This window comes from Canis lupus, chromosome 17 (assembly GCF_011100685.1).
Source record: "Canis lupus familiaris isolate Mischka breed German Shepherd chromosome 17, alternate assembly UU_Cfam_GSD_1.0, whole genome shotgun sequence".
In the NCBI taxonomy this organism is placed as follows: Eukaryota; Metazoa; Chordata; class Mammalia; order Carnivora; family Canidae; genus Canis; species Canis lupus.
The window spans coordinates 2,140,366-2,162,070 of NC_049238.1; the positions used below are offsets into that span (position 1 = coordinate 2,140,366).

The 21,705-nt window shown below is 56.3% G+C and overlaps 2 protein-coding genes across 6 annotated transcripts in view; both read left to right on the forward strand.

The window, feature by feature from the left end:
* The first annotated feature begins 316 nt into the window (after nt 1-316).
* On the forward strand, nt 317-4,702 carry RPS7 (ribosomal protein S7). Its single transcript, XM_038560685.1, has 7 exons — nt 317-686; nt 901-984; nt 1,163-1,234; nt 1,360-1,503; nt 1,809-1,873; nt 4,278-4,428; nt 4,593-4,702. Exons 2-7 carry the CDS (start codon nt 910-912, stop codon nt 4,668-4,670), a joined length of 585 nt encoding a protein of 194 aa, XP_038416613.1. The 5' UTR covers nt 317-686; nt 901-909; the 3' UTR covers nt 4,671-4,702.
* A 4,409-nt stretch (nt 4,703-9,111) lies between these two features.
* The window catches only part of COLEC11 (collectin subfamily member 11), a 33,348-nt gene continuing 20,754 nt past the window's right edge, over nt 9,112-21,705 (forward strand). Inside the window, exons 1-2 of one of the 5 annotated variants that reach the window (XM_038560689.1) lie at nt 9,112-9,363; nt 17,119-17,262. In XM_038560689.1, coding sequence (XP_038416617.1) covers nt 9,333-9,363; nt 17,119-17,262 — 175 coding nt within the window. In that variant the 5' untranslated portion in view covers nt 9,112-9,332. Of the gene's footprint in view, nt 9,364-13,275; nt 13,466-17,118; nt 17,263-21,705 lie in introns of those variants that run through there. The other 4 variants (XM_038560690.1, XM_038560686.1, XM_038560687.1 and 1 more) reach the window with 4 other exon arrangements.

The following is a 21,705-nucleotide window of genomic DNA, read 5'->3' on the forward strand; positions in this document are numbered from 1 at the left end:
CCCGTTACCCCCGCCGCCCACCCCCCCGCCCGTTACCCCCGCCGCCCACCCCCCCGCCCGTTACCCCCGCCGTCCATCCCTCCCAGCCCGTTACCCCGCCGTCCACCCCGTCGCCCGTTAAGCCAGCCGTCCATCCCCCGCCCGTTACCCCGGCTGCCCAGCCCCCGCCCACCTCGGGAACCCCGAGCTCCCCACTCCCCGAGACACCCCCCATCCGCCAGATCCCGCCCGCGGACCCGACTCGAGGGCTAAGTGTTTACGGCCCGGAAAGCACATCTAGTCGTAAAGCGCTTGGCTTCCGCGGCGCTACCGCACGTCGTGCCGCCGGGGCCTCTGGGCACACCTGGAATCCGAGCCCGCTCCTTTCCCCCGGCTTCCGCGGGGAAGCGAGACGCCGCCTCGGGTTCGGAAAGTGTTTTTCCAAGTCCTCTCCTCGGGGCGGAGTTGCTTCTCGCGGGCCCCGGCCGCCCGGCTCCCGCCCGGAACTTCCGCAGCTGCCCCAGGCAACGCTCGCCAACCACCGGGAACAGGAAACGCGGAGGGCGGAGGAGCCTCTTCCGGGGGCTCTCTAGGCTCCCACGGCTCCTCGGTGGTTCTTCCTGCTCCCGCCTCTTCCGCTCCGCCGCCGGGATTTGAGGAGCTCTCGCGAGACCCGGGCCTCTTCCTAAGCCGGCGCTCTCACGCAGGTATGTCGGCGGCCTGGCCTCCGCCGGACTTTTCCGCCCACTCTGAGGAGAACGGGTTTCGGAGTCGGCCCAGCGTCCGCGGGCGCTGCTCGCCGGGCGGGGATGCGGCCGATTCCCCGGGCGGTGCTCCCCGATGGCTTCGGGGCGGGGGGAGCGGGGCCTGCGGGGGCCGCACCCGCGGCGGCCGCTCAGCTGGGGCGCCCTGTGCCCGCAGGACGAGGCCATGTTCAGTTCGAGCGCCAAGATCGTGAAGCCCAACGGCGAGAAGCCGGACGAGTTCGAGTCCGGCATCTCCCAGGTGAGGGGGCGCGGGGGGGCCGGCGGGGTGTCCCCCCCACCCCGACCCCGACCCCGGGCCCCGGCGGGGGGAGGTCGGAGCCGCCCGAGCGCGGGGAGCCCCCGAGTGTCCGCGGCCGCGCACGTGGGCGGGTCGCCCCCCCGCCCCCCCGCGTCCGCTGAGCCCCTCCCCCCCCCAGGCTCTCCTGGAGCTGGAGATGAACTCCGACCTCAAAGCCCAGCTGAGGGAGCTGAACATCACGGCGGCCAAGGTGAGGCCCGCTTGCTCCCCGGGGGCTCCGGCGGCCTTGCTGGGCTGCACGTGTCCGAGCCGCGGGCGCGGGCGCGGGGGCGGGGGCGGGGGCGGTCAGCGTGCGGTCGGCGTCTTCCCCTCCAGGAGATTGAAGTTGGCGGCGGCCGCAAAGCCATCATCATCTTCGTTCCCGTCCCTCAACTGAAGTCTTTCCAGAAAATCCAAGTGCGGCTCGTGCGGGAGTTGGAGAAGAAGTTCAGCGGGAAGCACGTGGTGTTCATTGCTCAGGTGTCGGGGCTTCTCGCCGCGCTTGGGGGAACAGCTGAGGGCGGCCGAGGGCGCGCCTCGACGGCGACGTGAGGGGCTCCCTGTGAGGGGCTCCCTGTGGCAACCGCCGCGGTGGCGGCCGTGGTGGAGGCAGGAACCGGCGCGCACCGACGCGCGACTCGGACTCGGGCCGCTTTGCTCTGGGTTGCTGGACTTCCACGAGTCCCGAATGGATTCTCTTGCCTTTTTTGTTGTTTTTAAAGCAGCTTGACAGTTTCCTGCCCGCTTAAAGTTTTTCTTTCTCCAACGTCATTTCTCTCTCACAGAGGAGAATTCTGCCCAAGCCAACTCGAAAAAGCCGTACAAAAAATAAGCAAAAGCGCCCGAGGAGGTGAGTGCCTGGGCGCCCTCCCTGCGGAGGGCGGGGGCGCGGACCGCTGATCGCCGCGGGAGTGCTGCCCCGTGGGGAGCCTACTTTAAAAAAACCCGTACTGTGGCCTGTTTGTTAAGCGCCGTTGATTCACGTAGTTTTGTAATTGTGGTAGGTTTCCGAAACTAAACACTGATTGTTTAGGAAGACTTTGTGGCACTTTTTACTGAGCAGCTGGTTCTTCTGTGATTACTGCAAGCGTTCTGAAGTTAGTTCTGGAGGCAAGAGCTCGGGGTGTTGACACAGTGGTACAGACCTAGGTCCCTGCTGTCGCAGAACATGAGACTGTGCCTCCCCTTCTGTGGGCGGGGCGAGGAGCAGCGGGGGCGTTGTTGGGGTGGCTCAGGGGTGCTGGGAGGCTCTGTATTTCATGTTTTACTGTGAATTAAGGTTAAGAAATGAGGTGGATTTCTCTGGTGCTGACAGGATGGGTGACACGTTGCTGCAGTCGTGGACGCTGGTGGACGTGTGCTCTGAGCTGGTTGGGCTTTCAGGGTGTCCGGCGTGAACTCCGTGCGCCTTGTTGACTCCTTGCTCTGGGCCGAGGTGTGGGGTTACTGGACCCCCGCAGGCCCTGCCCCAGGGACCGGTTTGGGAAGAACAGTGTGGTATCTGACTGCCAGGCAGGCAGCCTGCTCATGGAGTCTGCCCTTTATTCCTGAAGGGGTGAGGAGAGACGCGAGGCTTGGAGAATGCGATTGCAGCCAGTGATGGCGATGCTGGGGCTTGTCATCCGCCGGGAGGTCGTGCCGGGTCACCAGCGGGCCAATGTCGCTGTGGAGAGGAGTGGAGGGGAGGCTGGAAGGGCAGGTGCAGGGTTCTGGAGCTTGAGACGAACGGCTCCGTGCGCTGAACCTTTTCATGGGCAGTTGGAGCAGTAAGAATTGAGGGATTGTTTCGGTGGTGTGCAGTTTGTGAGACACGAAATACAGGAGGTCACCAAGGGCATCTAGTCTGTTGGAGCCTGAGTGTGTACTTGAGCATGAAGGACGGCCCCCCATCGGCAGCCCCAGTTGTCCCTCCTCCCACGCGTGTTCTCCACGTTTTCTCAGGTGATGACTTCGCTGTGTTCCTGGTGACCTAATGTCCACATCCGAGGCCTTCTGTTGACTGCCAGGGTCTGGGCGGCAGGCGTGGTGGTGCCGCCGCTTCCCACTGCCTTCAGACTTCCTTTCCTTCCATAGGACTTGGCTTTCTACACAGATGAAACCCCGAGAGTGACTTTTTTTGGTGTCTAGTCTGGAGCAGGGTTTCCGTTCCTTTTCTCTGAGGCATAGCTGCATTCCCATCGCTCCCTCTTGTAAGCGGCGATGTTGGCATCTGAGAGAATGCGCCACAGCTGGCTTTGATGCCATTCTGATTTGTTGTAAAGGACACAGTTGACAAACTTTCCATTCATGTGCCTTCCTAGTGCTGGAGGAGGAGGCTGGATTACTGGGTAGCAGTGATCCGTTGGGCCACCTGTGTCGTTTGCTTTCTGGAAGGTGACGAAGGCCTTGGGAATGGGAAGTGGGTTCCCTTAAGCTTGCTCTGCAGCCCCAGAGCAGGCGTCGGGAGCCCTGCCACGTGTGCTTTGTGTGGGAACTTCGATGAATGGAGCTTAGTATCCCATTTGCTGAGGCTAAGGCGGCCTGGACGCACTCCTGCTGCATGCAGGGGAGCTCTGTAACACTGGGAACAACTATTTCTGCTCCCTCTCCTTGGCCTCCCGGGGTACACGGCAGATCCCCGAGAGGCCTGGAGTTCGTCGAACCGTGTTGCTGTCGGGCAGCCAGTTAGGTTGTGAACTCGAAGTGCTACCAGGAGGGTGAGGTCACGGCCTCACGTTGTGTGACGGGGTGAAGATGGGGGCCCAGGAGGGGCTGTCCTCCCGGAGCTGGTGATAGGGCAGTGCTCCATCCCATCCTAGAGAACGAGGAGCGCGCGTGCAGGTATTTTGGGAGCTGTGGAGCGCTCTCAAAGGAGCTTTTCCTAGTAAAAGTTGTGGGATCGCATAGGTTTTTAGATTAACTTGACAACATTGGAGAGGGATGGTTTTGGAGATGAGTGAGGAGTAGAGCGGCTGCTGCAGCGGTTTAGTCAAGAAGTCGAGTGAAGGTAAACCTGAGACCTCGATCCCCCGTTCCCTGGAGATGATCACCTGGAATGGCCTGGGGTGTGTATGGCTCGTAGGGTCTTGGAAGTACCTCACCAGGGTGTTGGCCACCCTGTCTAGTTTGGCAGTGGCTCCGATGCGGTCTCTTGAAAGCTGGTGTGATTTTGGTTTCAGAAACCTGTGGTTTGCTGTTTACCCTTTTGACTTTAAAGGGGCTCTCAGGAGGGCGGGCCTTCCTAGATTTCTTACTGTGTCACCACATTCTTTCAGCCGCACTTTGACAGCGGTGCACGACGCGATCCTGGAGGACTTGGTTTTCCCAAGTGAAATTGTGGGCAAGAGAATCCGCGTGAAACTGGACGGCAGCCGGCTCATAAAGGTTCATTTGGACAAAGCACAGCAGAACAACGTGGAGCACAAGGTGAGGGTGCAGCTGCCCTGCGGGAGGGTCCGCATGCAGAGCGCCAGCCCTCGGGGTGCCACCACACGCACCCCCTTCCCTTTGGAGGGAAGGTCGGGTTTTGCAGTGTGGGCAGAATCGGAATTCTCTGCCTTTGTCTGATGAATTCTTTTCTTTCCTCGTAGGTTGAAACCTTTTCTGGGGTCTATAAGAAGTTGACGGGCAAGGATGTTAACTTTGAGTTCCCAGAGTTCCAGTTGTAAACAAAAAATGATTAAATAAAACTTTCACAGTATTCTGTTTTAGTGTGTTTTTCAAAATTTCAGAGATGTGGTTGTACAGCCGTCCGTGTCAGTAGCCCCTGCGTGGGCGGGAAGATTGTGAACAGAGAGGGTGCAGTTTAATGCACAGGAGGGATAGACTTGTATCCAGGGATGTTCTAATAGGTATAATCCTAGGAAATTGCCCCAAGCGGCCAAGTATGGGCACTTTGACAATTCGACCTAAAGGACACGGCACCAGAGCTGTGAACAAGAGGGTGACAGCCTACATCCTAGTGCCAGCGTGGGTGCTCCACCCGAATGCTGGTCTCCGGGAAGCCTGCCTGAAAGTCCAGCTGGACAGAAGCACCTGGAATCAGGCCGGGAACAGTTTTGAAAACTACGTGATAGAAAGTTTTTTCCAAGAGCAAAATGTGAAGTAGTGTTCTCACTGAATGTTTTTGTGAAAGACACACATGCAGAATTTACCATTTTATCCTTTGTAGCGTACAGTTCAGAAGCCGTGAGTGTACTTAGGTCGCCGGGAGACGGACCCACGGCAGCCCCTGCCTCTTTCCCAACCCCTGAGCTTATGCGTTCATGGACTTGAGCAGTGAGGCGTGAGTAGGATGAGACGTTTTAGTCTATGTGGTGCATGAGCAAGGAGTTTTCAGGTCCTAACCTGAGGCAAGAGGGGTGAGGTGGTTGTGGGGGCCCTGGAGCAGCCCAGAGGAGTGTGTTTGACCCTACACGTGTCCTGTGTAGAGGTTGGATCCCAATAAGCCTGGGAGGCGAGTCTCCCTGCCAGGTGAGCGGGGCAGCCCCAGAGGGGCCGTGAGCCTGGTGGGGCGCAGACGCAGGTGTATTAGCTGTGGGGACCTGCCCGCCCTCATGCTGCCCCCGTTCGGGAGCTGGAGCCCTGGGTCAGAGGGAGGAGGGCTCCCCCCCACCTCCCCAGTCAGCGGGACCTTCGCCTGTCCTCAGAGGAGTCCACCCGCCGCGTGGCTCCTGCTGCCTGGGCCTCCCAGCCAGGTAAAGTGGGATTGTCTTCGGCCCTTCCCCTCCGCCCGGACACCGAGCCAGCTCTTTGCGTGTTTCTGCGTGTTTCTGCGCCTTTGCAGGAGGCCTCCTGTCCTCCGACGAGGTTGAGCATCCGTTAGGTCTTCAGAAAACAACCAGATGAACATAAACCCAGAAACGTGAGAAGCTATAGGCTGATCCCTAGTTTTACTTGAGTGTAGTCTCGAGGACACGGTATTTGGGGGTCACCCTGTACTTTTCATCTGTGAAATGGGACTTTATCACTTAACGCATCTAAAACAAGATACTGATTTTTTTTAAAGAAGTGACTAGTGCTGAGGATTTTCAGTATGTGCTTCATGAAGCTGCAGGTGGTAGGCCTTGGGGCTCAGCTGCCCCAGCCCCATAAGCTGGGGAGAAAGGGCTACAGGTACATGGACCCAGGCATTTTTCTTTCTAAGATTTTATTTATTCATGAGAGACACACAGAGAGAGGCAGAGACACAGAGGGAGAAGCAGGCTCCATGCAGGGAGCTGGACGCGGGGATCATGACCTGAGTCAAAGGCAGATGCTCAACCACTAAGCCACTCAGGCATCCCAGCCATTTTTCTTTAGAAGATTTTGTTCATTTATTTGAGAGAGTATGAGCAGGGGGTAGGGGTAGAGAGAGAAGCAGGCTTCCCACTGAGCAGGAAGCCCGACATGGAGCTCGGTCCCAGGACCCTGAGATCATGACCTGAGCTGAGGCAGCTGCTTCATGGACTGAAGCACCCAGATGCCCCAAGGCATCTTTCTTTTTAGTTTATTTATTTATTTATTATTTATTTATTTATTTATATTTTTATTTATTCATGAGAGAGAGAGGCAGAGACCCAGGCAGAGGGAGAAGCAGGCTCCACGCAGGGAGCCCGACGTGGGACTCAATCACGGATCTCCAGGATCCTGGCCTGGGCTGAAGGCGGCGCTAAACCGCTGAGCCCCCTGGGCTGCCCGCATTTTTCTTTTTAAACAATATTCTGAATTTTGATTTTTCTATTATGCCAAGTGGCTGTTGGTTATATATCTAGTAGACACTAGAATAAAAAGTCCATGTCCCAAGAAAAGAAATGCTTAGCATTCTGTGAGGAAACACTTGCTTTTGAAACTAGTGTGTTAAGGAATAAGCATACTTGAAGGTGGCCAAGGAGAAATGCTTTCATTTTAGATGTGTTACCTGCAAAATCTGCCTGCTGTGAAAACTTGGAAATAGAATATTCTCAAATCCATCTAAAACTCTTATAAAGACTCAGTTGACTTAGAATGCATTTGTTAGAAATTAATGCAACAGTTGCCAATTATAAGAACAAAGATGACCAGGGAGGCCTGGTGGCTCAGTGGTTGAGTGTCTGCCTTGGACTCAGGGTGTGACCCCAGGGTCCCAGGATCGAGTCCCGCGTCAGGCTCCCTGCAGGGAGCCTGCTTCTCCCTCTGCCTGTGTCTCTGCCTCTCTCTGTGTCTCTCATGAATAAATAAATTCTATATATTAAAAAAAAGCTGACCAGAATGCCAGGATAGATGGGGAATGCTGGTCGTTGAGAAATGTAGCTGCACGACTGCTGAAGACGAAGCATAGCCCGTGATATGCTTGCATTTTCATGTCTTGAAGGGTCTTCTGAGAATCCATTGATCCACCTACGCAAGTGTAACAGTCGTGTCATGAGCTATGTGCCCGTCATCCAGCTCAAGCTGCTGCTGTTTTATGGATTGTGTTTAATCTGCTTCCACCCCCTTGTTTTGCTGGAGATTTTTTTTGGAAGATTAAAAAAAAATTATTTATTCATGAGAGACACAGAGATGCAGAGAAACAGGCAGAGGGAGAAGTAGGCTCCCTGTGGGGAGCCCGATGCGGGACTCAATCCTGGGGCCTCGGGGTCACGCTGAGCCGAAGGCAGATGCTCAGCCACTGAGCCACCCAGGCGCCCCTGCTGGAGATTTTTGAAGCAAGTTCTGAACGTGTTATTATTTAGGAATCCTTCAGCAGTGATATTTATTAAAATCCAATATCAAATGAAGAACCATTTTTTAAAGTTGCTATATCACAAGACATTAAACCAAGCTTTAAAAAATTCCATCACATGGCTTTCACTAAAATTAGTATTTACTTTTGCGCATTTAAAACTTCTGTTTTTATGACCATGTGCGTGCTCCTCATACTATCGTGCATTCTATAACATGTTAGTGGCCGCACGCATACTGGAGATGACCTGCTCGACTGCGGGGTGCACAACGGAATAGTTTGGAGACTAATGTGCTAAACGTCGTCACCACAATTTTTCTTAGTAAACTTGCTGTTGAAAGAGAAAAATACGTTGACTTGAACAACACAGCTAGGGCCACTGACCTCTACGTAGTCGAAAATCCACTTCCCCCAAACTCAACATCTATTCACTGACTGTTGACCCCGATGACAGGCCCGATGGTGCGGTTACGTGGCTGCTGCTACTGCTCCAAGGGGGTTGCTGTGGAGACGGGTGCCACGTCCCGGCAGGTCCGCCCTCCTGCTGTCAGGCATTAAATTGTTGGTTTTTGGTCCCGGGGGGGAGCAAGAGTGTGTGGTCTTGTGGGGTGACCAAGGATTGAAAAGGCGGGGGGTGGGGTGTGAGAAGGTGCAGGACAGGCACCACGTGATTCGTGAGTGTCCCCGCGTGTCAGGCGCTTACCCCAACTCAAGGCCTTGTAGCGACCCTGTGTCGGAAGCAGCGGTCCCCAGAGCCTGGTCCCTGGGCCAGCAGCCCCAGCAGAGCTTGGGAACTGGTGAGAAACGGCAGTGCCCAGGTCCTGCCACCAGCCTACCGGCTCAGAAAGTCTGGGGTGGGGGGCCCAGCGGTCTGTTTTCAGAGGTCTGGATGGTTCTGGTGCACGCTCACGTTCGAGGCCCTGTGATCCTGGGTGTGCTAATGACCTTGCCTGGTATGATGTCATCAGATGACTGGCACGTCACAGCCTCCCCGCGTGGGCATGTACATCCATCTTGCTGGCGAGCTCTATGGTGAGGCCAGAGCTGGATCTCCGGGTGGGCGCCGCGAGCTCTGGCTCTGACCTGTGGGGGACTCCCTGACCGTCTGGGGACGGGGTCCACAGGGGACCCATGTACTCGAGAGGATGGGATACGTGAGCCCCGCCTGCAGGAGGGAGGCCTAAGTGCTGCTCTGCACGGTCAGGGAGCTCTGGAGAGACGGGGCCTTTGGACAGGAGGAGGGAGGTGGCCGAGGTTAACGTCCGCAGGGACAAAGTATCCAGAGCTACGGAGGCCTGGTTGGGTGACCTCCAGGGAAGATTCCCATCCAGAGACAAGTGGGCTTGATCTGGCTCTTGGGAGCAGATTTCTCCGTTATCTCTGAGAAATGTAAACAGTCCCCGGGAGCCGAGCCAGATTCTCATCCTGACCCACCGCGGCGGCCAGGCTGCCTGAGAGGGTCACGGTTCCGCAGGAAAGGCCTGCGCCCAGCGGCGTGGGTCTGTGCATTCAAGAAAAAAACAGGGAAGGAGAGAAAGAGGGAGGGAAGGAAGCCAGAGAAGGGCTGCAGGCAGAAGTACCGACTGGTTTCTCCTGAGTTTTCGGGGCTTATTTGCGAGGCGGGTGTAAACATGATTTCTAGTTGAAAATGGTTCAAATTTACAATCGACTGGAGACAGGTAAGTTAGTATAATATTATCACTTGTTCTATAACCGAGAGTAATTATTGGATTTTAGCACTTAAAAAAAAAAAGGCCTTAACAATTCAGGACAAAAAAAAAGTCAGTGCCCTAGGTCAGTTGTGAGACCAGAGGATGGACAGGTAGGTTCCCCGTCTGCTGGCTCCATGCAGCCCGGAAAGCACAGCTCTGGGGAGACAGGTGGACCCTGCATGCCCCCTAACTGTGTGATCTCGGGCAAATAAATGCCCTTGTTCCCGGCCCTGTGTCTTGAGCTCCAACTGGAGTACTAGTGCCCTGCAGGGCGGGCTGGTTGTGAGGACTGAGCTGTCCTCACCGTCACCTGGGTGCTCAGGCGCTGGGCCTTCACCCCCCTGGCATTCAGCCTGGGTCCAGGGGGTGCAACACTCAACGTGGTGCGTGATCAGTTACAACAGCTGTCTCAGGCCTGGGGTCAGGAGGCGTTGGAGTAGCCAGGGGCATCTTTGGGATATGGCTATGGGGTTCCCGTGTGAGCACTCTTGCCGTTTGGAGCCTGGTTATTGTCGTGGTGGGAACTGTGCAGTCCACTGTGGGATGTTTAGCTGCATCCCTGCCCCTGCCCCCAGAAGCCAGTGCCCTGCGCCCCCAGGCCCACACTGTGACAGTATGTCCAGAGCATCACCACATGGCCCTGAGCAGGGAGTGAGGCTAAGGGTGAAGTGCAGTTGGGGCTGTACTCCTTATGATTTAGGTGCATTAAGCTGTTCTGACACCAGCTCCAACACGGGTGAACCTTGACACGTTATGCTTGGTGATATAAGCCGGTCACGAAAAGACAAATCCTGTTGGATTCCAATCACATGAGATACTTAGCGTAGTCAAAATCACAGGAAGTCAAGTAGCTGTGGCCAGGGGCTGCAGTGGGGGTGTAGTGGGGAGTTGGTGTGGAGACAGAGGTTCAGCCACACAAGGTGGAGAGAGTCATGCAGATGGATGGTGGGGCCATGAGACATTAGGAATGTACTTGCTACACTGAACTCCACACTCAGAAGTGAATATGATGATAAGTTAGATGGTACGTGTATTTTATCACAATAAAAAAAACAAACCCTTAAATCGGTTGGGTATGTTTGTGTGGGTTTTCTGGTCAATCCCACTGTATAAAAGCCTTGAAACTGGGCAGACGGATTCCTCCTACGTTATTCTTCATTTCAGAATTGTTTTTAGCTGTTCTGCTTCCTTTGTCTTTTTCATATGAATTTTATTTATTTTTTTAAAGATTTTATTTATTCATTCATGAGACACAGAGAGAGAGAGAGAGAGAGAGAGAGGCAGAGGCAGATGGAGAAGCAGGCTCCATGCAGGGAGCCTGACGTGGGACTCGATCCCGGGACCCCAGGATCCCACCCTGGGCTGAAGGCGGCGCTAAAGCCCACGCGGGCTGCCCTTCATATGAATTTTAAATGATCCTGTCTCTAGCTGTATAAAATTTCTTACTGGGATTTTAATAGGAGGGGTGTTGAGCTTGTGGATCACTGTGGGGGGAATGGGTGTCTTCCCTACGCTGAGCCTTCCTGTTGGGGAGCACGACGTGTCTCTCGGTTCCTGAGAGCTGCTGTGACTGTCTTGGTCGGCATCTGGTGTTTCAGCACTTAGATCCTGACATGTTTTGTTAGATTTACCCCGAGGCACTTCATTTCTTTGAGTGATTGTAAATGATTTTTTTAAAGATTTTTATTTATTTATTCATGAGAGAGAGAGAGAGAGAGAGGCAGAGACACAGGTAGAGGGAGAAACAGGCTCCATGCAGGGAGCCTGACGTGGGACTCGATCCTGGGTCTCCAGGATCAGGCCCTGGGCAGAAGGCAGCGCTAAACCACTGAGCCACCCGGGCTGCCTGATTGTAAATGATTTTTAATTGCAGAGCCTAAGTGTTCATGTAGCTTGCAGAACTACGCTTATTTCTGTACGTTCGTGCTGTGCTCTGAGCCTCACCGAGCTCCTACTTGGTTCTGGTTTGTGTAGACTCTTTGGGATTCTCAAGCAGGCGGTTACGTCACCTGCAACAAAGGGCTGTTCTGTGTTTTTCAGACCCGTGTGCCTTTTGTCCCTTCCTGTGTTCTTTGCGTGTTCTTTGCGCCAGCTGGGACTCCCAGCACTGCATTGAGTAAGTGGTCCCAGTGGATGTCCTGGCCTGGTCCTGATATTAGGGGGTAGACATTCGGTCCACCCTCAGGCATCCCTCATTGTATGTTTTTAACATAGATGCTCTTCATCAAGCTGGGGAAGCACCCGCATCCCTATTTTCCAGAGTTTTTTTTTATCATAAGGGGTGTTGAATTTTGTCAAATGCTTTTTCTGTACCTATTGATATGATCATATGATTTTTTGTGTGTGCTAACAAAGAATGGTTGATTGCATTGGTCAACTTTTGAATATTGACCCAGCCTTGCATCCCCCAAATAGTCCATTTGCTTATAATTTATAACTCTTTTTTTATATATTGCTCAATTCTATTGCTAACATTATAAAGATTTTTGCATCTACACTCATGAGGGTTATTGGTCTATAATTTTTTTTTTGTACTGTCTCTGGTTTTGGTACTGGGGTAATACCAACTTCATAAAGTGAGTTGGTAAATGTCCCTCCCTCTTCTTTCTCCTGGAAGAGGTGTGTAAAAACTGGTGTTAATTTTTCTTTAAAAGTTTGGTAGCATTCTCTTGTGAGATCGTCTGGTCTGAAGTTTCCTTCCTGAAAGTTTTTAAGTTACACATTCAATCCCCTTAATTGTTACGAGGCTACTATGTCCTCTGTTTCATGTTGGGTCCATTGTGGTGGGTTGTGTTTTTCTCAGGAAGTGGCTCATTGGGTCTAAGTTTCAGATTTATTTATGCTATTAGATGTTTTTTTAATTTTTAATTTTTTTTAGATTTTATTTATTTATTTGAGAGAGACAGAGCCCTAACAGGGTGAACAGCAGGCAGAGGCAGAGGGAGAAGCAGACGCCTCGCTGAGCAGGGTGTGGGACACGGGACTCGATCCCAGGACCCCAGGATCATGACCCGAGCCGAAGGCAGCCGCTTCACCGACTGAACCCCCCAGGCACCCCTATGAGGTGGTTTTAATAAAAAAAAAAAAATCCACTCTTTTCCATGGATTTTGTGACCTGTGTGGGGTCTGACAGTTTTTACAAAATTTGTCATGTCGTGACTTGTGTTTTCAGCCTAAATAAAAACGCTGCTTTGAACGTAGCTTTTTAAGAAAGATAGATGTGTGTATCTTTCTTAAAGAAGCCCCCTCCCCTGGGCAGCCCAGGTGGCTCAGCGGTTTAGCATTGCCTTCAGCCCAGGGCGTGATCCTGGGGTCCTGGGATCGAGTCCTGCATCGGGCTCCCTGCATGGAGCCTGCTTCTCCCTCCTGTGTCTCTGCCTCTCTCTATCTCTATGTTTCTAATGAATAAATAAATAAAATCTTTAAAAAAAAAAAATAGGCCCCCTCCCCTCCCCGGGCAGGAGCCAGGCTACAGAGAAGCCAGATCCGCCCACCACAGAGAGACGCTGCGTTGACCCGAAACCCTGGGGGTGCAGTGAGTTTGGGCGTCGCATGGGCTCAATCTCTCAATCTCGACAGGCGGGGGACGAGAAGCAAATGCCTTGAAGTGGAACCCCCCGCACGGGGCGCGTGGAGGGAGCGTGTGAGCCACAGGTGGTTCTGCCTGAAGTGACACGGGGTGGTGATGATCGCTCCTCCCGCTTTCCTCAATTCCCACCATCCTCATGCTTATTTTCTCAGAAGGAGAAGAGCAGAGCAGAACAGCCACAGCAGGGTCGGGATGGGGTGCTCGGGGTGAAGAGTTGCAAGGGCGTCCCGGCTGCTTCAGGGTTCCCACACCCCCCGCCGCCCTCCCGCAGGCCCGCGGATGTATTTCAAACAGGAAGCACTTTGCAGATAACACAGCAGACGCCAGGCTGATTTGCTGGGCAGCCTGACAGCCCAGGCCACGCTCGCCGCCCGTGGGGCTCGGCGGCCTCCCTAAATAGCAGCCATGCGGCTCCGGGGCGCAGTGTCCCCGTGGGTCCCCGACAGTCAGGACGCCCCCTCCGCCTGGTGTGCGCTGCAGGTAGGGACGCTTGGCCCGGTGCCCTGGCCGCCTCGGGGAGCAGGGGGGCCCTGTCAGTCTGCGGGGATATGCTGGGCTGGGAGGTTCCAGACGCGGCCAGGGCGAGGACTCAGGTGGAGGGCGCATGTGAGGTCTGTTCTCGGGTCCCCCCGGAGGGTGCAATTGGCCAAAGGAACCTGGCACTAGACTTCCGAGGTCTGATCAGTTCAGGAGCTCCGGGTGGGAACTTCCCGGGCTGACGCAGGCCGGGCATGAGGGCTGCCCGCTACCCGAGGCCCGGGGAGGGCTCCGAGGGGGGGCAGCGTTTGCCCGAACCCCCGTGTGAAAGGTGTGGAAGGTGGCCGTGCGGCTCGTCCCCGGGCAGCAGGGGTAGGCTGTGCCTGCCATCTGTGTGTGGGGCTGCGTGGACCGCGTGATGGGGACCCAAGGCCGGACCTCCATCGGCTCAGCAGGCCCCGAGGCCACAGCCGGGGATGGGTCCCTTCCTACCAGCCCAGCGGGCACTCACAACTGGCCCTCGTTCCAGGCCCGAGGGAGGGGACTTAGGAATTTAAAAGCCACCGCGGGGAAGGCCCCGCGCGGCCCCCACCAGACTTCCCATCTGCTGGGACACGATCCCTGCTGGCAGAGCCGAGCGGGGGCCTTCCCTGCGGGTCCAGCTCATCCACGGGCTTGAGAAACCTGGCTGCCCCCTGAGAGGACGGGCAGTTTGCGGGAAGCTCCCTCTAGGGAAAGGCCTCTTCCTCCTTGTGTGGGCGCCGTCCGGGTGCGCCCTGGGGAGAGCCCTTGTCACCGGGAAGTGAGCACCTGGGCGGGCGGGGCTGCCGCTGGCGGAGCTCCCTGGGGCTTCCAGTGTGGCTCTCCTGGCTGTAAGTGGGGGCCCTGCTGCAGGTGCTCAATGAAAACCTAGGATTAGAAGTTTGGCAAATTAAGCCACATTCTCTTTCTTTCTTTCTTTCTTTCTTTCTTTCTTTCTTTCTTTCTTTCTTTCTTTCTTTCTTTCTTTCTTTCTTTTTCTTTCCTTCCTTCCTTCCTTCCTTCCTTCCTTCCTTCCTTCCTTCCTTCCTTCCTTCCTTCCTTCCTTCCTTCCTTCCTTCCTTCCTTCCTTCCTCTCTCTCTCTCTTTCTTTCTTTCTTTCTTTCTTTCTTTCTTTCTTTCTTTCTTTCTTTCTTTCTTTCTTTCTTTCTTCTTTCTTTCAGATTTTCTTTATTAATCACAAGAGACAGAGAGGCAGAGACACAGGCAGAGGGAGAAGCAGCCCCCCCCCCCCCCCGCCCCCTGCAGGGAGCCCGATGTGGGACTCAGGGTCCTGGGATCATGACGTGAGCTGAAGGCAGATGCTCAACAGCTGAGCCACCCAGGTGCCCCAAGCCATATTATTTTTATTTTTTATTTATTTTTTTCAAGCCACATTATTTTTAATTGTCTACTTCATTTTCTCTTTCTCTCTCTCTTTTTAAAGATTTTATTTATTTGAGAGACAGGGAGTATTTCATTCTTACGATGAGGTTCTACTAATTTTTCCAAACTGAATTTCCCCTGGGAAATTCTGGCTTCCTGCGCTGGAGGGAGGGTGGGAACCTCCTGGTCTCTGGCTGGGAGATGGAGATAGGGTTCTTACAGAGGACCTGGAGGGGCTGTAGCTTCTCCGTTTACAAGCGGACTTCCTCTCCCTGGAGGACAGAGAAGAGCCAGGACTCCAGGCAGGGGCTCCCCCCAGGCCTGGCCTGCGCTCACCAGGAGATGCGGGGATGGTGAGCGGCCAGGGCCGCAGGGAGGGGCTTGCCCCTTGCCGCACCCCTTCTAGCTGCAAACTCCCGTGTCAGCTTTTGACACCAGAGATGTTTAAAAAATCCAAGCCCCATTTGCATCCACAAATACCAAGAAGCAAGAATCCACAGGCTTGAGCTCAAATGTAGGTGGATCAAATGTTTATTGTGACTTTTTAAAAACTGAGATGCAATTTTTAAAAAAGATTTTATTTATTTATTCATGAGACACACAGAGGGAGGCAGAGACACAGGCAGAGGGAGAAGCAGGCCTCATGCAGGGGTGTCCGATGGGGGACTCGATCTAGGGACCCCGGGGTCGCAGCCTGAGCTGAAGGCAGATGCTCAACTTCAGAGCCACCCAGGCGTCCCAAAATTGAGATACAACTGACCTACATTATATTATCATTACTGTAAAGAGCTACATTCTGGAAAGAACCCAAACGTTTGCTTCTCAGGCCGCAGCTAAGTTCCCTACAGTTAGAACACACTAGCCGAGACGCCTGGCCGCTCCTCTGTCCGGAGACTGTTAGGAATTTCAGGACCCTGGTGGATGGCAGGGCCGTGAGCCGCACCGGCCGGGGTCCCAGGCACTGGCCCCAGGAGTCCCGCGTGGGCCTTAGGCGTGAAGAGCCCTCATGGAACATGAAAACCCGTAGCAGGAGAACATGATGCTCCAGGTGTGGCTGGTGTGAACTCCTGCTCACCCACCCATTCCAGCACCCTGCGGGGCCCCTGGCGCTTTCCCAGCTGCAGGTGCGCTCACGTCACCTGCTTCCACAGCAAGTTGCCAGTACGGGACACAAAGCCCAGCAACCGGGGAAGGTCGAAAGGGCCAAAGCTCATCCCTTTTTCCCTCTCCATGGCGTGGCTCACTGGTGCGGGTGCAGGTGCAGGTGGGCCGAGTGCTGGGGTCCGGGTCCAGCCTCCATCCACCGTTCCAGTGAGAAGCCCGGCCCTCGAGGCAATTTTGGGAATGAGAGGAGATCCACGTGTCCATGTTTGGTAGGAAATAGCGGCTCCTTTCTCTATCAAGTGTGAATAAACACAGTGTAAAATCCCACTGCCTTCAGGACGTGAGGAGGTGCTCAGTGCTCGGTGCTCCGGTGGCTGGCAGGAGCCAAAGGGAGAGGTGAGGTGCATCAGGGGGCCCAGGCCCGACCCCACCTTCCCACCTACCAGTGGGGTAAAGCTGTTTCCCTCATCTTTGGTCCCCTGACCTGTGAGATGGGAGCGATGTGCTGACCTTTGATCATCAAAGTCTCAGGTGCTGGGTCTCTGGGGGCTGCCACCCATCCCTGGGGCGACTCGGGGCCAGCTGTGTCCTCCTGGGCCTTCTGGCTCTGTCCCCGTCGCACTCCCACTGGAGCTAAATGACAGAGGATGGACGAGCCAGGGCTGTACGTGGCGACACGGGTGAGCCCCGCAGCATAACCCTGAGGAAAGCAGGTGGGGCTCAGCACGGGGTGCACGGACCCGGTGCCTTGGGAAGCTCGAGGCCAAGCATGCTGCACACCGTCTGTTACGGACACACCTGTGCGCAGTCCTGCTCGGAAGCCGCGGGAGACACGCGATCGCGGAGCACGGCTCCCGGGGCCACGGGGGCCCGGCCTGTGCTGGGGAGCTGGGCGGCTCTCCCGTCTGTTCTGGGTGTAGGGTCATAGCTTCCACAGGCCCACACGTGGGCCTTCGTGCGTGCTGAGTATCAGCCACAGGGCAGCAGGGGTGAGGATTGGTGGCCGCCGTCAGGATGGAGGCCCCAGGGTGGTGGCCGGGCAGGGGAGGCGAAGGCGGGCCCACGAGGGACAGACAGGCCCCGACAGCTGCCCGTGCCCTGGCCCCGGTTTTTAAGCTCCTGCCACTGTGTCCCCTTCCTTCGTGCAGGAGCCACTGTCCCGCAGGTTCTCGTGATGAAGAGGGACCTGGCTCTGATCGGCCTGGCCTTCCTGTGGCTGCTTCCACTGGGATGTCCTCAGCAGACGGCGGAAGACGCTTGCTCCCTGCACATTCTCGTCCCGGGACTCAAAGGTAACCTGGACCAGGCCTCCCGAGGGTGTCTGAGGCCTGAGTGCTGGTGTGGCTGAAAGCTCGGGGTCTGAGCACTGCGTGCCTCAGTTTCCCCGTCTGCAAAATTAAGGCCGCACTATGTAATGTCTACACTCCCTTTGGCCAAGGGGTTCTGTAATTCTGAAGCTAGCCGCTTGTGTGCGCCTCAGCCCACAGGGACCCCATAAGGGCCACTGACGTTTGTTCCAAGCACCGCACACGCCGCCTCAAATGACTTTCAGAATGAGACGATCTCATCTGGCACATTTTGCAGAGAAGGACATTTAGCGGTTTGCCAAATTGGGTCATAGAGCTGTGAAGCCAGGGCTCCTACACTCGTTCCTGAGAGCTCTTAATTCTTTCTTTAAAAAACAAACAAAAAAAACCCAAAGGCTCTCTCTGGTTGGTTTGCCTATAATTTCCCTCCAGGTGGAGCTTGCTCTGCAGACCAGACGTGGGGTGGGCACCAGCCGGTGGGCAAGTAGCACACCCGCATCTCCCCGGGTTTCTCTGCAGCACACCCAAGAGATTCCAAACCTTGTGATTCCCAAGCAGGATCAGCTCCACAAGTCCAGGGGCCCAGGTCAAGATCAAAGTGTGGGCCTCGTGTTCAAAAGGGATTTAAAAAGCCTTGAGACAGGGACAGGGCAGGTGCCCCACAGGGGGCTGGCGAGCTTGGGCGTCCTGCTCAGGACTCACACCGATTGCCTCCCCTGCCCCCAAACGTGGCCCTTCCCTTCCTGCTCCGACTGCAAGGACCCGGCCCCAGGGCCCGGTCTCTGCCAAATGGGCCTTTTGCGGGAATGCCGTCGGCATTCTCCATAAGGAGACCTTGGAGGAAGCAGACTTACATCTAGGGGCCGTCGACCCATGATGAGAATGACCGCCACCAAGGACGGAGCTGGACATCCCCGGGGACCAGGCCCTTGTGAGGGCAGATGGGGTCGGCGAGGACAGGCTCCAGCCAGGGGCGGACAGGCAGGTGGCCTCAGTGAGCCGGGCCGGAGTGGGCTTCTTGGAAGAGGATGAGGCCTCTATGAACCCTGCTCCGTGTAGGACATTGTCCTCCAGCAAGTGAACAGGACGGGCCCCAGGTCATGCAGAAGCCACGTGGGATGTTTCGGGGCTGCAGGGGTACATTCCAGACCCCGCGATGAAAAAATCAGCAGTGTTGTCCCCTAGTCTGGATGGCCATAGTCTGTCCACACCCGTGGGACAATTCCAGTAGTGAAACTTCCTTTTTTTTTTAAGGTTTATTTATGTATTTGAGAGAGAGATAGAGAGATAGAGAGAGAGAAGGATCGTGGTGGGGGGAGGAGCAGAGAGAGGGAGAGAGAGTCCCAAGCAGACTCCGTGCTGAGGGTGGAGCCCGACGCAGGGCTCAGGCCGGAGATCATGACCTGAGTTGAAACCAAGAGTCGGACGTTCAACCAACTGAGCCACCAGGTGCCCCGAGAAGCTTCCTGAAGTCCTTTCAATCGGGTGTCTTGTTGTTCTCTCCAGCTTGGCTGAGGTATAGTTGACAAGTAAAAGTTGCGTGTGTTCAAGGTAAACGTTAAATTCACGGACACGTTGTGGGGTGATGTCATTAGCCCGCCCGTCACCTCACTGCGTCCCATTCTGTGTGTGGGGTGTGGGGGCGAGGCCCAGGAGTCTCCTCCTGGCCCAGGAGCAAGGCGACCTGACTAACACACGCCTCCGGGGACCTTCTCCTCGGAGGCATGACTTTGCTGCTTCCTCTCCTGCTATGGGGTGACGTCCGCTGTGGACGCAGGTGCCGGAGAGCCAGGAGCATCCACGGCCCTCCCTCAAATGGCCACAAAGACATCCAAGTACCTGCACCAAGTACCTGACGTGTGTCTTCCTTGTTGGGTCGAGAATGAGCCCAGATGCCATCCAGGCAGAAAGCTTTGTGCCGTGGGTCTTCACGTGATCGGCAGGGAGGCAGCAAGGGGTGAACGCCGGCCACGCGTCCTTCGCTTCCTTGAGGGAGGAGAGGGCCGTGTGTCAGTGAGGGGGAATGAACGGGACTCGTGGGATGTTAGCCCCTCCCGCTAGAGAAATGCCTCGTCCCTTCCAACTGTGTACGGCTAATCCGTCCCAAATCAACACCTGGTAAAGGGGAGAGCGTGGGAGAGGACATCGGGCTCCCTGTGCAGACAGTACAGAACGTGTGTAAGTCCTGGGGGAGAGGCTTATGGCGATACGGTCCTGGGTCCTTGCAGCAGGGCCACCGCTCTGCAGGTCCCTGGAGACCCACGGCCGACAGCCCCCTCGGGCCCTGCCCACTACCACCAGCGCTCGAAGGCAGCTTCGTGCTTGAGAGGCACACGTAGGGCTCGGCCCCAAGGAGGAGGCCCAGCTGGCTAGGAGACAGCGGGCCCGAGAGGCACCCTGCCACCGACGGCTCCTGTGGTCTCCTGCGCTGCCCCCCACTCCCTGGGTGTGGGTGTGAACAGTGAGGGACCCGCCCAAGTTCCTTCCAGTAACACCCACGTGGTGTCTTCCAGGACCCAGGGCACCCCATCCTTGGGGCTGGGGCGTTCACGCCACCCAGGCGCTAGGGAGGCTCTCTGGACGCTCCCGCCACAGGGACCACGGCGGAGCTCGGGGCGCCTGCCCCCCCAGGACTGGCCGAGACGCGCGGGACAGTACGACAGATCGTCCGTGAAGCAGAATCTTGGGGAGCAGAGCATGGTGTTTGAGGGATTTTCTGATGATCTGAGAGAGACAAAAGCCATGTGAGGTCACAGTCCTAGAAAGTCCTGTTTTTAAGGGTGTAGTTTTCCTGTTTCCTGCCTCAGGGAGAGGAGTGGTGCGTGGCGAGCTCATTCTGTTCGTGTTTCTCGCTGGTCTATCCACGTGTCTCCAAGCATTGCTGTTGTAATAATTTCCTTTTTTAAGAAAGGTGAAGTACCCAGAGATTTAAGGGCCACGAATGTGCGCTAAGCACGTGTCAGCCCACCCTCCGACGGGAGGCCGGATGGAGCCCTCAGGGCGGTGGCCGAAGGTGACAGCGACTTGCCAGCCGGTCTTCTAGGTTTTGTTGGCACTCACTTTGCCTTTTCACTTTGTTTACTTAAGTTTTTATGGACTGTCCCCTCCTTCGGCCCCACCATCAGTTGTGGGAATCTCACTGGGGGATCTGCAACGCCGGCGAAGGCCCTCACCAAGTGTGAGCGCCTGGGGAGGATCGCAGGGAGCTGAATTCCTAGATGTTGGCAGCGCTGCGCGTACCGGGGCGGGGGGCACCCGTGTGCTCTCGCGGGGCGGGGGGCGGCCCGGCGGGGAGGCAGACGAGCCCTGTGATGGGGAAAAGGTCCTGGTCACTGGAGACAAGAGTCAGCGGCGAGGGGCCCAGGAGGAGCAACCTGGAGACTCAGGTGAGGAGGTGGCCGTGAACACCTGGGCTCCAGGAGGAGACCCACGGAGGACGGCTTTCAGGACGGGACGTCATTTGTAACCACTTTCCGCCTGTTGGTGGTTTTGAGAAGGGACGTAACGTACTCGGATCTGTGTTTTAGGAAGACGGCTCTGGTGTGGGTTCGAGTTGGGGGGAAGGGGAGGGTGGGGGGAACTTGGTGTCTGCCCTCGGGCCTCCCGGCTCTGCCCCTGCCACACTCTGCCCTGCTTCTGCAGTGTCTCCACGTTGTGCAAACATCAGTCCTGCGTGAGCCGAGTGAGGACGGTCCCCAGAGCTGCACGAGCCCCAGGGCGGCCCGCCTGGGACAGAACACGGGCGGGACAGGGACTGGGCCCATCGTATATCACAGAGCCGGGCGGAGGCTTCGCTGATGAGGGAGGCAGAGTGACTGCCATGCCCAGGGCTTGCCGTCCGGGACAATCGGTGTGTCGGCCAGAACTGGGAAAGTCTCAGGAGGGACTCATCCCCGGGGAAGCCATCAGGTCGGGGTGTGGCGTGCCAGGTGTGGGCTATCAGGAGACAAGCAGCGCGAGTCCCCGTTTCAGTTCTGAATGAGATAAGCGACAGGTTGGGACTAGCAGGTGGCTGCGCGATAAAGCCTGGGGGGCGTGCAGCTCGGCTGAGAGGACACACCTGCCAGCGAACCCGAGTTCCGTGGCTCCGTGTGCTGCAGTGGGGAGGGGGGGCGTGCTGCAGGGACCAGGGGATGCCGATGTGAGCACCTGTTAATACCCTCCAGGTGCATCAGCCAGATGCGGGGCGGGAGGCCAGGGCGACACCTGGCCATGGGGCATCCCCGAGACCCCTGCTCTCCTCATGCTGCCGTGAGGGCGGAGGGGCAGCAGGGCAGGCGGGGGGGGGGTTCAGGGAGCGCTGTGCGCCAGCGGGCAAGCTAGCCCAGAGGGATCACTGGAGGGACACCTCGTCCCTGGAGGGGTGAGGAGGGCCCGGAAGCAGAGTCCCGATGCAGATTTGGGGCAGGAAGCCCCGGAGCCCTCGGT